Source organism: Caenorhabditis elegans, chromosome I, assembly GCF_000002985.6.
Source record: "Caenorhabditis elegans chromosome I".
In the NCBI taxonomy this organism is placed as follows: domain Eukaryota; kingdom Metazoa; phylum Nematoda; class Chromadorea; order Rhabditida; family Rhabditidae; genus Caenorhabditis; species Caenorhabditis elegans.
This window is the reverse complement of record NC_003279.8, coordinates 7,595,487-7,613,485: the sequence shown is the minus strand read 5'-3', so window position 1 is coordinate 7,613,485 and position 17,999 is coordinate 7,595,487. Positions and strand designations below refer to the sequence as shown.

At 33.7% G+C, this 17,999-nt stretch overlaps 2 protein-coding genes and 2 non-coding genes across 9 annotated transcripts; 2 read left to right on the top strand and 2 right to left on the bottom strand.

Moving 5' to 3' along the window:
* The first annotated feature begins 2,170 nt into the window (after positions 1 to 2,170).
* F29D11.3 lies at positions 2,171 to 2,277 on the top strand. Its single transcript, NR_050266.1, has one exon. It is a non-coding gene; the product is annotated as an Unclassified non-coding RNA F29D11.3 (non-coding RNA).
* A 2,963-nt stretch (positions 2,278 to 5,240) lies between these two features.
* On the bottom strand, positions 5,241 to 11,179 carry aex-1 (C2 domain-containing protein aex-1; the record flags this gene model as incomplete). 2 transcript variants are annotated; one of them, NM_001025903.4, is made up of 19 exons in its annotated part: positions 5,241 to 5,620; positions 5,660 to 5,751; positions 6,184 to 6,252; positions 6,453 to 6,624; positions 6,782 to 7,176; positions 7,227 to 7,327; positions 7,379 to 7,564; positions 7,747 to 7,917; positions 7,962 to 8,038; positions 8,423 to 8,765; positions 8,912 to 9,316; positions 9,404 to 9,487; positions 9,538 to 9,577; positions 9,624 to 9,721; positions 9,794 to 10,124; positions 10,421 to 10,471; positions 10,698 to 10,771; positions 10,821 to 10,874; positions 11,064 to 11,162. In NM_001025903.4, 18 exons carry the CDS (start codon positions 11,160 to 11,162, stop codon positions 5,736 to 5,738), a joined length of 2,766 nt encoding a protein of 921 aa, NP_001021074.1. In that variant the 3' UTR covers positions 5,241 to 5,620; positions 5,660 to 5,735. The 2 variants fall into 2 exon arrangements, with proteins under 2 accessions (NP_001021074.1, NP_740891.1); NM_170901.4 differs by having other exon boundaries at positions 5,302 to 5,620; positions 5,660 to 5,798; positions 11,064 to 11,179.
* 21ur-12259 lies at positions 7,977 to 7,997 on the top strand. Its single transcript, NR_050265.1, has one exon.
* Positions 11,180 to 11,264: 85 nt separating the features above from the next.
* On the bottom strand, positions 11,265 to 16,981 carry wdr-23 (DDB1- and CUL4-associated factor 11 homolog; the record flags this gene model as incomplete). Of its 5 annotated transcripts, none has more annotated exons than NM_059723.7 (10): positions 11,265 to 11,789; positions 12,099 to 12,205; positions 12,865 to 13,075; positions 13,153 to 13,332; positions 13,850 to 14,060; positions 14,119 to 14,365; positions 14,415 to 14,664; positions 15,050 to 15,190; positions 16,740 to 16,816; positions 16,876 to 16,979. In NM_059723.7, the coding sequence occupies 10 exons, from the start codon at positions 16,958 to 16,960 to the stop codon at positions 11,583 to 11,585; spliced, it is 1,716 nt and encodes a 571-aa protein (NP_492124.1). The 5 variants fall into 5 exon arrangements, with proteins under 5 accessions (NP_492124.1, NP_001250545.1, NP_492125.1 ...); NM_001263616.4 differs by having other exon boundaries at positions 11,278 to 11,789; positions 12,865 to 13,051; positions 16,876 to 16,981; NM_059724.4 differs by lacking the exons at positions 16,740 to 16,816; positions 16,876 to 16,979 and adding an exon at positions 16,274 to 16,472 and having other exon boundaries at positions 11,279 to 11,789.
* Between the last annotated feature and the right edge of the window lie 1,018 nt (positions 16,982 to 17,999).

The following is a 17,999-nucleotide window of genomic DNA, read 5'->3' as shown; positions in this document are numbered from 1 at the left end:
ACTTGTGATATGGTATTTTGAAATTTTTGCAGAACTAGTTTGAATTAATAAACATTGTTTTCAAGATTCAGGTATTTAAAGTCATTTTCAAAAAATAACATTTTTTAAGTAGCAATAGTTTAACTGTTGATTTGAATAATAATCTTGACGCATGACAAATTAAATCAAGAAAGAAGAGATATCATATTATAGTTCGATCAATTTCAGGAGAAAAACTAAAATATTCGCCAAATCTCTGGGATTCTAGAACAATCGATGGCGGGAAAATTGAAAAGATAAAATAAGGTGATCATCACGAGAATTGTCCCCTCTTCTCACCAAATAGTCCTCCCGTCCCCATACATATCTATCCCTTGTCAACCTGTTCGGAAGGCCTGCTGACTGTGTCCGTCCCCCCATATAACTGATTAATGAATTTGATACGAGGAGGCGGAGTCAAGGAAAATGCCACGTCACATAAAGCACCATATCAGGACCATGGGACTAAAAAATACATTTTCTCTGATAGGTTCTGATTATTATTAACTCGGGAAATGGTGAATCGTCGTTTAAAGGCGCATGGAAAGCCTCAACATGAAAACTGCCGTTATTTTCCAGGTGGGGAATGAAACTATAGTAATTAATTTATTCAGTCTTCGATAAAGTCTAGAAGAATCAGCATCGAAAAACATAAAGAGCACGTTTAAAGGTCGACTGTCACTTCTGGAATTTGGTACAAAAAGTCGCGGAGCTTCATTCAGGAATTTGGATCCGGTGGGGCGTAAGTTTCACACTAGCTATTTTGATGCATTATTTTTCTTTGGAAAAACCTGAAACCGTATTTATTATCAAGACGCAAAGGGAAGAATAATTATAGAATTTTTGCCGCTGCGGATCCAAATTCTCGAATCAAGCTCCATCCAATTGTGAGTTTTTTCGACTTTGGAGTAGTTTAAAGCAAAGTCACATATTTAAAGTTAATGGTAATAAAGATATACACAGTTAAACGTAAGAATATTGTGCAGTTTACAGTAAATTTGAGACTTACAAAAATGTTTTTCAAAATCTCTCAGAACTTGAATTTTTAAAGAATGAAAACATAAAAAGCTAATTTATAAAAATAACCAACAAACCTACAGATTTGAGAATAATAGGGTCTAGGAATAATAATTTTAAATTCGAAAACTACGGAGACGACATTTTAAAGTTACAGATATTACGATTATTCAAGCCTTGCTCTAGTTTCATAAACAAAGAACTCGCATCTAGAATTATCATATAAAAAACCGAAGATGATTCTTGCCAAAATGAATATCCCATAATTACGTATATTGTGAGTTAATAAGATCAATCGCAGTATATTGAAGAAAGGTTCTAAGTTAGGACTTCTATTAGTACACTTAAAACGTGAGTACTCATCATTCTACACTGAAAGTGCATTTAAACAGTAATTATAACTTTAATTTGTACTACTTCAACTGGATTCGGAATCAGAACGATGAAGGCGTGAGAGCAAGAGACACAGAGAAAACGAAGACAGACGGGTGGGCCGAGACAAGACGGATTGAGATTGAAAACAGGTTTGGTTAAAGACGGACTGTCCGTGTCCATCGGTCAGAGATATCTGTATGTGTGTGTACAACTACAAAACAATCGACAAAACGAAGAAAAAGGGAAAAAGAAGAAGATGTTGAAAATGGGAAAGGGATCGAAATTTGGTTGTTTTTGGAAGGAGCTGGAGTTGAACGTCAAATATCCAGAGAACTTGGTTTGCGGAAGATGTTCAATGTTCGTAGCTTAACGGGAATTTTTACTGACGAACTTTTTTCATATTTTAGATATTGTTTTATCCTTATAAGCTTTCAAATAAAACATGCCCGTTCTATGGTCTGGAAGTGAACTGACTTTTTTCTTTTGGTAAAGTAATTAACTAAATTTAACACATTTTTTTGAAGGCTCTAACGTTTGCTTCATGAATACCTAATAAAATGGAAGTTAGTGATTGTAGATACTAAACTAAAACTACATTTAGAATTTATTTTAACAAAGGCGTACGGGTCCTTCAATAAATTCACAGATGACTCATTTCAAAACGAAAAAAAAACTGAAAATAACCTGGGCAATATAAGGAATTGGTGGATAGGGTCTAGATACCTAAGAGAGATGCAAAACAGAGAAGAAGAAAATAGAGGGACAAAAGGACAAATAAACCGAACGGGCGGAGAGGGCGCGGGAGGAGTGTGCTCTCCGCTTTTGTTCCGCAATGAGCTCTAAGAGGTAGACATGATTGGGGAAAAGGAGATGAAGGTGAAAGAAAAAGAAATATGAACGATGTGCTCAATGATGTTATCGGAAAATGATTGGAGCAAGGTGAGGACAGTGCAGCAAGAAAAACACTGTGAGACGAGGGAAGGTCGGAAAGATCAATGGTAAATATTCATTTTTCAGTTTTTGATGTGGAAAAGTTTAGCCCAAGAGATTGCTACATACTTTCGTAATTTGAAAACACTTTTTTTTCAAATAAACGAACACCACCAGAAAAGAAAGTTTTCCCACTTCAATCCTTCTTGAAAGTAGCAATTAATCAACTTAATTGTCTAGTTGTTCCCGAATAAAAACCTAATTTTCTCAAATACCAGATTTTTTAATTTAGCTTTTAACGTTTCAAACTCCTGTAGACGTTTAATGAGAATGGTATTCTTGAAATTTTTCAATTTTGGCAAACGTCCGAGAACCGGTTTTTCGTAATTTTTGCAACAACCTGGGTTTTGATCCAATTTTCCTAGATTTAATGTTTTTATAAAAGAAGACCTTGATCTTTGCACCTGATGAGTTGATGAGATTACTGAGATAAATTCCAGTTCAAATTTACTCGTCTTAAAATCAAACGCAATAGTTCCTTGCCTTTATCCCAAAAAAATATTGAAGGTAAGCGTAGGCAACCTACAAATACGGGTAACTAAACATTCCTACAATTGGCCTTTTTGGAATTAGTACTTGCGAGATACAAAAATTATTCGTCAAAACTTTTTCTGGGCCGTCTGAATCAAGTATTTGAACTGGATTATGTATTTGTCTTTTTCAGGTGTCATTTTCTATATTTTAAAATATTCAACACAATCATAATTATTTTGCGTAACCTATTGTCAATTCGAATTTTAAGTCACATATTCGGCAAATCTCAGGTAATTCCATTTGGGAAAGAGAGAAAAGGAGATAGAAGAGAAGGTCAAATGAGTGAGAAAAAAAAGAGAAGTTCCAAATTGACTAGATGTTGTTTTTAGCGGTCAATGCAATTTTTAGAAATTTTATTTGTTTATTGTTCTAGTTACTGCAAAAAAAATTGATTTTTCATAACTGTGGTTTTTGTCAAAGTTTACTCGAAATAGGTCCAATGGGCATATAAAATTTTTTAGAATTTTCATATTTTTGGAAAACTGAAACAATTAAAATATGAAAAGCGCAGACGGTTTTACTGGGTGACGCGTACCAGTTGTGAAAAATTATTCCCTTAAAAAACGGAAAATTTCACACGATTAATGAAAAATATTAGTTCAGCGAGATAGATATACCAATTTCTAACTAACAAATCAGGAAGAAAACTATTAATTGATCAAAAAGAAAAAGTGCAACGTGTCACTGTAATATCTCATGTATTCAGATTGTATTATCTGATATAATAATAAATCGGTATAAATGGTCCAATCGATTGTGCCCCCGTCCTTTGACTTCTGATGGCAATCTAGATGTGAAAAACGAGTAGGACGGATGACTAGGAGAGGAGAAAAATGCCCTTCGGGTTTGCCTTTTCCTTTGGTTTTTTATGTTCGAAACGGCTACGATGACATGTAGAATAAGATGACCGATGACTATGAGGTGGAATGGATACTACTACTGCTGCTGCTGTTGGACGATGCGGTTTTGATAATGAGCGACGGAAATAGGACAAGAACTACATGAACTGGTGGAAACGAATATCATTGAGAAATGATAGGGAAGGGAGGCTTGGAACACAAGTGCGCGGAAATCCGAATTTTCTACGACAATTGTCTAAATTTTCAAACTAAATTTTTATAATTCGATAATTTTTACGAACAGCCAAACATCGAATTAAACAAATTTACAAGTGGCCAACAATTTTCGATTATGCAAACCGCTGCTCTTGGCCAAAATTAAAAGGCTATGGATTCGTGGAATTTGAAGTTTCAAGCTTTTGGGAGCTACCAACAAAAATTTATAAATAGGACATGTGAAAAAAAATTCAAAAAAAAAATTCTAAATTCAAAGAAAAATCTCCCTGCAATCAAAATTTTGAAATTAATATATTTTTCAAAGATGCACTGTAAAGCTCTGGCATTGCTTGAATTGCTCCAAATGATCACTATGCACAGCAAATTAGCTATCTGGTAATGATAAATTCAGCCCTCCGTATTAAAACAAGATCATAAAAAATTGGAGCAGAATTGTCGACTTGGTAAGTCCAAAGTGAAAAGTTCAATAAAATCTGTGTTTATTTTTTGAGATTCAACATCAAAGTTTCCCAAATTTATCAAATAATCTTCAAAATAGAAAAGAAAAAATAAATCAAGATAACGTCCTATAATTAAAACTATAATTATTCAGACAGTCTGCTATTAGCCATAAGAATCAACACTTTGGTTAAGGTTTTTAAAAATTGTTTAAAAATTGTAAAAAAAACATAATCATGGCTACTGAAACAAAATTCTGAATTCCCACCAAAACATTTAATTGTGACAACAACCAGCCAGAAATCCGGTTTTTCTCGACCACTATTATTATTATTTTATTAATGTACTGAAGTTTTTTGTATGTTTTTTGTAATGTGTACCAACCACAAAAATAACCTAAACAAGATTCAAACAAAACAAACCAATTAATAAAAATCATTAATCAATAATCAAACAGGAACACTTTTGTAAAAAATGAAGAAGAAAAACAAGGAAATTTGTGGTTTTCTACATGAGGGGACAAACGGTGTGTTGTTGGACACAGGGGGCAGGGGTGACGACGTGATATGCGCGACCCAGTTAAGGGAATCGAAAAGAGAAGAAGAGACCGCCCGATTGTGGATGGATCTAATAGAGATTGAGAGGGAGACAGAAAGAGGAACATTATATCGCCATGTTCCCATCATTTAAGAATCAATCATTAATCGATTATTGATTTTTGAGATTTCCGAGCTTTGTTAGACTCTAGAGTTAAATTAGTCCTTGTAAAATTCTTTGAATCTTAAATGAAATAACTTTATTTGCGAGAGTAGTTCAATTCGAAACCAATTTAGCTACATTGAGTTCATCGATTGCCTGATCGTGTATTTTTTATTAAATCAAAAACCTCTTTCTCTCACAATTACAAACTATGTGCAAAATGAGCCAGAATAACCAGAATAAACAGAATTAACCAGATTATGTCGGCCAGTCGATAAAATATAGACTATTCTGATGGTATAGAATTCAAAAATTGTGTTATTAGAATCAAATTATCCAAGTAACATGTGTCCAACACGATTTCGATTAATCCGAATATAATGTTGCAGGGCACGGATTCGTTGATGACGTCGAGTACGAGTTTCAATAAACTCCTTCGCAATCGAGTCACGACATGCCCGGGTTTTTAGAAGCTACAAAATTGTTGATGGAACTTAAACAATATTTTTTACCTGATAAAACACATTATTTTGATCGGAAAAATCATTTGGCAACAGTGGAACTTGTAGTCTTTGTGTTGGTTTTTCTTCAGAAGCCTGAGGAACTGAATGAAGACTGATAAAGCCACGTCCAACTAAACGATCAATGAATCTATAATGATACTTTGTTTATAAACAAGACACTTCCATATAGAATTTTGAAAAATGTTCGACTGAACTATTTTTGGGAAGTTCTAAAAATAGTCCGTAAAACTGTCTGAATTTTGTCATTTGCAGAAAAAATTTTAACGCAGTTTTTTTGGCAAACGAAATTTTTCCGACATTATCATATGTTGGTCATTTAATTTTCCAACAAAGTGAATATAAGTTTCAAACAAATTATTTTAGAAAATTAGAATATTATAACGAAATGGGCATTTTTTCTGTCTTGTACGCAAGATTAATTTCACATAAAAGTCTTACACTCACTGCCCCAATTTTCGACTTCTTAGATTTAACAGAATTTTACAAGTTACTTTACAAGTGTGAGAACAAACCTCTCGTGATCAAAAACTGAAATTGCTAAACAAGCTCCTCGAAGAAAGAAACATTCCAATGGAACTCGACTGAAAAATTATTAGTTAATTGATTGTTGTCTCTCAAAGAGGAAAATACAAAAATTGTTCCTAAATGAATTCTGATTTTTGAACTTGACGACATCTGATTGTACGTCGAAGATCTTATAAGAAACAAAAAACAAAACTAGAAATATAGATGATGTCATATTTAATTGCTTTCTATCCAAACTAATAAAGATTAATCATACATTTCAAAAAGCTGTTTCCATTGGGGACGTGTTGATTGTGGCATTGGATTTGTTGTTGGTGATTCAAATTTATTCGAAGGGAATAAAATCTTTGGAAAGAGTTCCAGTCGAACAAAATAATCAACACGATCAGATATTACATCGATCCATTCGATTGGAGACATTTTTATCACTGAAATTAATTTTTGGATTAGTTGTTGTCTGCGTTTTTGACAATTTTATATAAGTTTTTTTGTTTTAAAAAAACCATCATTTGGGATAAATGGGTGCTTATAGAATTTTAAAATAGAATCCCTACAAGTGACAATCCTATTTTGAATCCAACTTACATTTAATCTGAATTGAAATAGTATCCTCATCAACCATCTTAACATATGAAATATGTACATCAACATGTGGAGCATTCCCAAAACGAGTTCTATCTATTTTTTCACAAAGTGAATCGTAATAAGAAAGAATTAAATCTTTTGTTGAAAAACTATTTAAATGAAGATTTGAAAGAAGTTCAATATCCTTTCGATCTTCAATTTCCAAAAATTCGTAGATATATTTTAGAGCAATCTGAAATTTTAAATACATTTGTTTTAATCTTTTAAAAATTAAAATATTCAAAAAACCAACATAAATATTGCTGTAATACTCAGCTGGTTGCTTTTGTCGAATATTTTTTCGAATTTGTTGTTCCAGTGACGTGGCAAAATGTTGAGTGGATAGTTTGAAACAACTGAAAATGCATCGTAAATTTAGTTTTGAAAAAAATTCAAATTGGCTAACTTTGGAAGAAGTAGACATCTGACGTCATCAACAAGACCATAACAACATTCTAAAATACTTTCAATTCGTTCCGAAGATGCCAATTCTCTCATATATGATTTCTTAAAATTGAATGTTGTTGGAAAAAGTTGAAAATTTTCGCATTTTCTCACCAATCCACTATTCGATTCTTTTCCATCTGCGCACAAATTTTTGGCGATTTTTAAAACAATATCAGTTTTGAGGTTCACAAAATGTGAAAGTAAAGTAGAAACTTGAATTTCACACGTGTCTCTTGTTGATTTTAATAATCGAATTGAAGTTGATCGTACCGCTGACAAATCATCCACATCGACGTACTGAAATTCAGTTGTTATAACTTTTTGGAAATTTCAGCAATTTTCACTGGTTGCTTTAAATCAATTCTCGATTTTTTCGGTTTTCATTTTTTGGTATTTCCGAATTTCAGAATACATAAGTAGGCATTTTAAACCAAAATTCCACTCTCGTCGCGTTTCAAAAAAATACTAACGTAAAATACCTCTTCAAGTCGTTGGAATTGTGCGAATCTCCGATAACCTTCTTCCACAAAGCACATTGCTTGTTCAATTCCATTTGTAGCTCTCACCAACCTTGAAGCTTTCTCTTCGTGGTTCCTCATTGCTTCACTGAACAGTTTTCTTGCATATGCGTTTATATTTTGGCACATAATCTGAAAAAAAAACTGTTTCTGGTCATATCAATATGCAATCATACATTAACGACCGATGCTGCACAAACAACAAGATGATGTGGAAAGGTGAATTCCAATCGAGCTAAATCATCCGATATTCCTGAATGAAAATTGCGCATTTTGAAAGTGGAGAATATAAAAGAGACAAAGTATTCAAGAGCACTTGTACTTTAAACCGCTTCATTGTTATGTTTTGGAAACATTCTCATTTTCAATGTGAAAAACATTAGAAATAACTCTGAGATACAGTTTCTATTATTCTAGGACAGCACAAAAAATTTAGCAATCGAACAAGCTACAAACCATCAGAAAAAACTCAATAGATTCTGAAATATTTTGCTGAATTCGAAGGCATTCAATTGTTTAAAAAAGTGTGTATCGTTAATAAAATATTATTCGAGGTATTTAACATGTGTTTTTTAAATCAACAATAGTAGTCTATATGCGATTTTGCAAAAATTGTTACCAAGCATCCTAAAAATACCTTTCTGAATGCATAGAAATGAATATAATCCAGCTGGAAGTGGTCTTCTTGCTCCATATTTAACTGAATCACCATCTTCATCTAATGTAATTGTTCTTTCAACCATTTGTAAAGTAACTTCTCTCCATGAATAAGTCCAAAAAACACTGATATCAGTAAACCATTCTTCGAAATGAAATAGTTGACATTCAGGTAAATGGAATGCTTCAACCATATTCAGTAAATTTCGAAGTGTTACAAATAATCTCATTGTGGTTTTTGTAAAGTTTTCCAGTTCAGTTGGAATTCTCAAATTGAGAAGATCAAGTTGACATTTTAGAGATATTTGAATGGATTCAGCTAGCTGGAAAAACAAAAACGTATTTTTCCTTTTTTATTTGTAATATTTCTGTATTTTAAATATTATTTCTGACTATTTTGATTTTTATGAATGAAAATCTCCAGTCACGCTACTCCACATTTAGGAATATTTCCAGGTCAAGAACTTACATATTTATCCAACTTCAGCATTGCAGCTCCGATGTAATTAATGTCAAATTGATGAAAAAATATATAATAAGGCTGACTCTCATTGCTTAACGACATCCATAAATTTAAAATTGTTCTACATAATTCATTGAATTCTTGTTTTTTCAGAGATTCTCCATATCTTTCTGCACTACTTTCGAGTAGTTTCTTTAATTCAGATGATAAGAAATTGGATGGATTCGCAAGATTCTCGAATTCGTCCCATACATCTAAAACACAAATATCTGCAATCAGTTTCAGAGCAACATTGATTGATTTAAGACGAGATGGGGATACTGGTGGAAAGAATGGTTCCGTTGAAAATGGAACAAGAATACATCGAATTGTGTTGCAGGTACAATCATTTAGATATGATAATGCCGGACTCTGAAATTTTCAGTAAACTTGTAGTTTTGATGATATTTCCTATAGTTATGACCATTCGAAGTCATGTGAACTTTTCATTAGACTTACCAATAATGGATGTTGTAGATCAACTTCTGATTCGCAAGCTGTCATTTTCAGACTAACATCTGCCAACGCTCGTTCATCTAGTTTCTGGAAATTTTTCATTTTCATTTTTCTTTTTCTGAACAAAAAACACCAACCTTCATTTCATCGTCCCATACAAGAAAACACGTCATTTCTCTACAAAAAAATTTGAAAAATGTCAACTTGAAATTGAACAACTTACGTAAGTTTTAAGACAAATGAGGGAATTTCAAAGAAAAATGCAATTGAATAAAACATTGAAAATGTTGGATCGCCGAGACTTCCATCATACAATTCTGACTGTAAAAAAAAGTAGATTACATGTGACAGTTTTTGAAAGCCTTGCAAAATATATATTTTATTTAAACAAACCTCGCTTATCTGAGCTTGCCATTCATGAAAACTTCTTGTCATTTCCAAAAAATCGTCGAATTCCAAACACTGTATCATATTTCTATGGTCATTTCGAATTAATTTCATTTCCAGCAGAGTACTCTTTCCACTTCCAAGATTAATATTTTTCCGCACTGCAATGTCCAATGGGAATATGCTAATTTTCAGTTCATCCAGATTCTTTTTATCCGAAAATTTTAGTTTTTTCAGAAGTGAGGCGGATCTTGAAAGTCCCTTTTTACTTGTCGTACTATCCTTTTTTTGAGATAAGCCGAATTTGAGGGAAACATTTTTATCGCTTCCAATTTCCCTGAAAAATAATATTTTTTGTAAAAAAAATTTGACAATATCATTTTTTGGAAGGCAGTCTATTTATTTATCAGATTTCTTCCTAAGATACCGGCGGCAAAGTATTATAGAAATTACAATAAACTTATATTTTCACTCCGAGACCCTTCCAAAAAACTAGTGTGCCTTTAGTACGCGATCCAGGAAACTGAGCGATTGCAAAGTAATTCCGTTTATAAATAAGTTTTCTTTAGGCCTGCTCTAATGAAAACGGTTAAACAAAAAAGAAATCTGATAAAATTATAACTGAAAAATTACAGTTTAGTAGTTCCTGTTGGTTTCAATTCCAATTGTCGGCATGTCTCAGATCTGAAAGTTAATTATTTATTGTAACAATTCGTTTCGTGAAAACGTTTCGTCAATTCTAAAAAATGAAATAGTGCCAAAATTTAGAAAAAAATTTAATTAAATTTTGAAAAGCTTTAAGACGTTATCCAAAATCATTCAAAAGTTGGACATTGTAGTTTCTGAACTACCATTTGTTCGTTTTTGAGTAACTTTGAACGTTTACACCTTGGAAAAAAATTAAACGAACTCAATGATGTATGCATAAACATTTTCAGTACAATTTGATGATCCAACCGGACGTATTTCCAATGTGAATGTTTGCTATAAAATGTTCTTATCAAATAGATGTCAGAATAATCAAATTACTCACAAATTTCTCACATTTTTTTCGCAGCTGATTCAAGTGATCTTTGACTTTAAATATCTGAAACAAAAATGTTTATAAAATATTTTTCAATACCTTCAATAAATAATCAGTAGGAAGTATTGGTTGATGTATATTAAAAAGGTAAAACTAAAACTCCATATGAAGCCAAAAATCAATTTTAAATTTTCGAAACTCTTGAATATCCCTTCTTAAACTTTTTGGCAACCCGGCCACTACATAGCCTACCTCTGAAAATCGATCAATAATAGACTCCAAATGATCGGGATCCTCGGTAAAACTAATAGAAAGTGCTGCACAAATCGATTCGAGCGCTTCTTCCCTCATTTCAAGAGACTATAACTGATAAGGAAAACTAATGCTTTAAAAATGTTAAAAGTTGCTTGATGATGATTTTAGTGTGACGCAAGTTGCTCAAAGCAAAAGTATGATTTTTTTTTAATATTTGGTTGTTTAATTATTTATTATGATCTATATATAATTATATTCTTAACAAATTGGGAAATTTGACTGGTTGGGGATAAAAGATAACCGCATTATTATGTACAAACTCCGTATCAAATGAATCAATGAAATGGCGAGTCGTTTCGAGAAGCCTACCGTAACTTTTGGGGGAAATGGATGGGGAAAGGTAAAATAAAAGAAAGGCTTGAGAACAAAAATGGATGGGATGAAACAAGTAATAGAAAAAAGAAACCTAGTTTCAAATAAATCAAATTTTACAAGTTCTCAGAGTAAATACAAGTCTTAATTTTGAGAGATGCTGCTCGATGAGCACGGATGTCCACGTGAAGACATGGTTTTTCGTTGACGACGGCATTGTTTTTTGACAGGTTGGAAGAGCTCATCACACGAATCTTCGTCGCCAAACTGAGAAATATTGGGATGATCGTATGGTGCAATGACTCCTTCCTGACGTTCATCCCATGTCCAGACTGTTGTCACTCCGTCCCACTGAAAAATTGAATTAATTAGATAAGGGGACAAATTGTAATCAACTTAAAGTAATTAGTCTTTCATGTAAGGCTAAGGTATATATTTTGAAGATTACACAATTCGAAAATACTAATTATGGTTTCTTCCCTGAGCCCCACTACTAAATGTCAGTCCAATTATAAATCAGAATCCTGCTTTTTCAGGCGAAAACAACGAGACCAACGCCCGCCAATGCAAAAATGATGACAAATAAGAAATGGGGAAAACATGCGGTCGTAGTGATCTTTGTGATCCACAACAAAAGCAAAACACAGATCAAAAACTTACCGCACTACTAACAATCTCGTTCTCTGTTGGATGCCAATCACATTCTCTAACCACAGCTGTATGACCTTTCAGGCGGCGGCTCACTGTACCACTCATTATGTCGTATACTGAAAAACATTGAATTTTATACTTAAACTTTAAATTTTTTGATCAATTTGGTTTGCTACAAAAAAATAAATAACAGTTTCAAAAGTGGGGTACTATCAATCGGAAAATTTATTTTAATTAGTCGAAAATATTCTGATTCGCTGAAATGGTACAAAAAAAACGAAAGAGAAACTACTCTAATAATTGCAATTTTCTAATTGTTTCTATTACCAAGACGCGAATTTTCGTCGAGCTTTTCGATAAAAAAACAATTCAATTAAGAAATAATAGAAGCAATTTTTAATTTCGTGAGAAAAAGTATGAAAAGTCAACGAAAGTTTGGAATTACAGTAACCTTTAACGGCGCATATCTGATTGTATTTAACATAAGAAAGGTGATACCGGGCTACTGTATTTTTGGTCCAAAAATCGCAAATTTCACGTCTGGGTAATAATATTTCTGTTTGAATTTGCCACAATGGAGAACACTTCCAATTTAACATTTTCAGCTTGGTTCAAAAATGGGCGGTGGAAATCGCTGATTGGACTGGCATTTCTTTTTGGAGTGAATTCAAAAATGAAGATAGGAAAGAGTTGGAATATCGCGTTTTTTAAAGTCCTTCCACGATTTTTCGTTTTTTGTGACAATTCTGAGTTTTTAAAGTAACCTGTGACTTACCAACAACTTCGCCTCTGGCGCATCCCGTATAAATATACCGCCGTCCAGTGCTTTCCGGTGAGAAATTCGCTCGAACCAATGTATGCAGAACACTATGTCCACGTAGTGTCATAACAGACGTATCTCCGGCAACAGGTTGACATAATCCAGGTGGTGCAGGCTGCCATCGATAGTCCCAGTGTTGACTCTGAACGCACGCACGTGTAGCTTCCTATAAACGGAGACAAAACAATACAAGACTATTGTTGTATCTACATCGAAATAATTTCAACATTTCTTTCAACTCACCACTCCTGACATATTCGAAAACTTTCGAAGATCCCAAACTTTGATTGTTTGATCTTTGCTGTTACTCAACAAATATCTTTCGTCTTGTCGAGAATCCACGTGTGTCACTCCGTCACGATGTCCAGCAAATACTCCAACAGGCTCTACGTCTCCATCTGACCATGCACGTTTGTCCCATACCTTTAAATCAAAAATTAGAAACTTTTTTTTGATACGGATTTGTCATCATTGGAACTTTATACACATTTCTGGGTTTAATGACAAAATGGCATGCAAGCAATGTCATGTTGAGAAACTTTGAATAAATTTTTATATGCAAAATTTCGCGCAAAAGATACGGTACCTGCCTTAAAATGTTCGTTGCTGCGGAATTTTCATCGATTTTTCATCGATTTTCATCGATTTGTCTCATCGATAAAAATTTGTGCATTACTTTGAAAAACACATAAATTGTAACAAATCGAAAGAAAAATTATGAAAAATCGATTAAAATTCCGTAGCAACAAAAGTTTGAAATTACAGTACTCTCTAAAAGCGCACAGCTTCTGAATTTCATTTAAAAGTATCGTGTCGAGACCGAGTACAGTATTTTTGGAGCAAACTTTCTAGTCTTGGTAATTTCAGAATGACTTTTGATTAAAAAAATCACAGATTAGGATTTTCTGAAGATTTCTCGAAACAATTCAAAGAAATATACCTTTACAAGTCCATCATCTCCTGCACTATATATCAAATTTGATCCAAGATCCGCAAAGCACACCGAATTGACATCATCCTCGTGAGCATTCACAATTGTACGAATCCGCCGCCGTTGTTCGACGTCAAATACGTGAATTGAATACTGTGATGTACCACACACGATTTGTTCACTGCTATCCGAAAATTTCACACAAAAGACTGCACAGTGACTGAAAAATCAAATTTATTGTACTAATACAATTATTTTTTGCTGTGAAATGTACTCACTCTCTTCCTGGTTCTCCATTCAAATCAATTGGAAACCATGTGATATTTTGTCTTTCCGTAAAGTCGAGTTTTCCAACAAAAACTGCATCTTTCCATGTTCCATAAGCAATTAAATCTCCATTTAGACTAATCGCTGTATCAAGAATCGACCAACCACATTGATCAACACGAAGTTCATCAGATTTCATATATTTTGATCTGTATTTCGACTTGTCTGGATTTCTTTGGTAGAATCGAATCTTTTCGTCTGAAATATTAAATTGTTTTTTTGGGAATTCGTATCAAAAATATCTCACCCTGACTTGCCACCACGATTTTCGTTCCATTTTGAATATATTGCGTGCAGAATGATTTTGTCGCTACTCGATCGACACGTCGCTTCTGATTTGGTAAATGTGAATTGAGAACACGAGCAACAGTTCGCGGGTTTGAGATCGATGTTCCACGTTTTTGAAGGTCTCGATTGAGGATGAATTCCATATTATTCGATGTTGATGGACGTGGACCACAACGAGAATTAATTTCATTACGAAGTTGGGTGCAACTCTGTAAATCCAGAAAATTGATGATGTATTGCAGAAGATCCGTCATTTTTTGCTTTGAGACTTTGAAAAATGGTTGATTTTTATTTGAAGATTTCTCTACTTGCCGCACGAATCTAGTCCAATATGTGGATTAATACGTAATATCGGTTCTAGAAGAATTCGAGGGCACTCATGTGGATTCTTGTGGATTTGAATATATATGTAATTCTTTTTTTTTTTTTTTTTGAATTTTGTTTGACTATGAAATTTGGTAATTGTGATGACATAGGGATGTTGTGGGTTTTTTTTCAAAAAATTTTCAGATTTTAGTAAAATTCGACTCTTTTTCTACAAAATATAAATTTCAATAAAATATTGAAATCTTTTTTTTTGAAATTGAAACAAACCTCCGGATCTCCAATATGACATCTTCCACTAAATGCAATATGTTGTTCCCTTTCAAACATTTGCTGCTCCTCATGTGGTGTCATCTTCGGACATCCTTCATCGTCCGACGAGAAGTCTGTGTCACTGTCATTGCTGTGATTCTGAAATTAAAAATGAGGTTAGATACTCGAACAATATCATTTAGTGAACAGATCATTTGCTAGTTTTGCATTGTTGTATTTCACACGTGACCAATGAATGTGCGTGTTGAGTGATGAAAGAGAAGACCCGTGTTGCGTCAGTCAGTTTACTTGAATTTCAAATTACGAATCGAATTAGTTTGTAAGAAGGAAATGAAATTTCTAAAAATTCATCAAAATGCTCCTAAACATCGGGAAAATGTGTTAAGGAGGAGGGTGGAGCCACGGGAGGCAACGGGCGGTTACTGTAGGTCGAGGGGGAGCGAATTGTCATCATGGGTCACCAATTGCATAAAACGAAAAGAAGACTTCATGGTTTGTAGTCAGAATTCTTGAATAAATGGTGGGAATTGTATGATTCGTAGTTTAATTGTAGGCTTTTATAGTTGAAGTCCCCCAAAATCTCAAAGTCATCAAAAATTCTGACAAATCTTCTTTTTAAAAATGGAACTTATAGTACAAACCAATTCAAATGATCTTTAATGTTGAGCTTAAAGTTCAGTGAGATGAAGTTTGTCATCATTTTTTTTTTCAGAAAGCTTCAAATGATCATCCCTACAAAATATGCTTAAATTTGCAGAAATCAAATGACTATAGAGCAATTTCAACACGGAACTATGTATATGATTATTTTATCTGTAGCTTCATATATATTTTCTTTTATTATTTCTGATAAAAGCTAGACCGCTAAAATAGAGCAAAATATGGAATTTTTAGCGAAAGTCGAAGTCTTTATCTGTTAATTTATAATTTTTATCAAATTTCGAAATAACAAAACTATACTGCATTCATTATAAAATCATCAACTCAAACAATGAAACTACATACTTTTCAAATAGAATCCACTCTTATCAATTCCTGATAAATCTTGGTCATATCCAAAGATCAAAAGTTCAAAGGAAACGAAGGAAGAAACAAAACAATTTAGACGATCTCGATTAAAAAAAACCAGTTTCTCGTCAATCGATTGACGCCGATTACTACACTCTAGTGAACACAAAGTTCCGCATCATTTTTTTTATTGGTTTACTCAACAAAGCTTACCCTTTTCAGATTTGAAGAGGAATGTCTTTTGTAAGGCATAGACGTTGAATACGAAATGAAGATTCGTTTTTTCAGACAAAAATAATATTAATTTAGAGAAATGTAGCAAAATTTGGGCCTAAAAGGAAGGGAGGCGCGGTAAAAATTGAGAGAATGAGAGTGTAAGAGGGAAATCAGAGAAGACAGGTCGCCCGTCTGCGCCTCTTCGATTGGCGCGATCGGGCTGTCAGGCTCCACCCACTTGCGGAAGAATCAGTTGATTTTTTGTATGTTTTGTGATGACAAATGACGACACAACATACTATGTGTTCGCTACACATTTTTATTTATTGATTTTCAGGATAATTTGCTTTTAATTTGAGTTTATATTTTCAATGAATAGACATTTTATAAATGTTAATTTTGCAAAAGCATTTTAAATTTCGCTTAACTTCATATTATATCCCTATGGATCAAGTAAACCTACCGGTTTCATCCTTTGATGAGCCACGATTTCTGCAGCTGTCCGCACGGAATACGCCGGACTTTGGTTGCTGTGTTGGACTGAAAACATGTGGTTTGTAGTTTTTGTGACTAGCATCTCACTTCCTCTTCTCGCTTACCTCTTGTATATTCGAGAAATCGGTTGGGCTGATGACGTTGAAAAAGATCAAATCGGAGGAACGTCGACGTTATCCAGTTGCCCATTCGAGCATAGGGCGAAGCACTGTAGCGAGAGAACAAGTTTTTTTTCAGATTTTGTCAGCACACACAAAACTACAGACGGTTGAATGTGAATGAGTGAGGGATTGTCATCAAAACACGAGTAAAGAGGGAAATTGATGACAATTAATAAGGGAGACTTGAATGATAGGGTTGATATGGCTGACTACTGGGAAGCACCGACTAAGCAGGAAATCAGAAAGAGGCAGGAGAAAGTGGTAAACAAGAAATTGGTAGAGCAGGAAATTCAAGTCTCTAAATATAATATCTACTGTATATTTTTCTTATTGATACTGCGAAAATTTCCACAAGAATTAGATGCCTTTGCCTCTTAAGTAGGCTCCGCCCACTGAGAAAGTGAAAACAACCATTTTGAAAATTCTTAATTATAAGAGTAATTTTAAACGAACTGCTCAGAAAACTATTCAATAAATTCTTTTTTTGCTTTATGCATCACTAAAACACGTGATCATCTGATAACGTGACTTTTGTGAAGTTGCATAATTAACAAACAATGTTATTAGATAAAAAGATTGGAAATCTCAAACTACTTTCACATGAATAGGCACTGATTCTATATTAAATATCATCATTTAATTGAATAAATGTTCGTTTTGACCCTTACGGGAACCTCAGGGCTTCCCATCCGGCTCGGTGTAGACGCAGAAAGCGAAACAATTCACGCGTCTTTCACTCGTTCTCCGAAAGAATTGAAACGAAAAATCAATATTCGATAAAACACATGATGATATTAGAGAGACACACAAACACTCACAAGAAACTCAAACAATTCCAGCAGGCGAAAAAAAAAGATGAACGCGTAGCCGATCTCTGTGTCTATAGAAAACAAAGTCTCTGCACAGCACGCTGACAAAAATGATGACAATTCACCGCGAGGAGGCTAACTGCGAAAGTGTTATGTGTGGAGAGACAGATGTGGAGAATGAAGATAGTGAATGAAACGAAGAGAGTATAGAGGTACGACGTAGTCATTGAGTGGTGGAGAAGTTGGAAGGAAGATGAT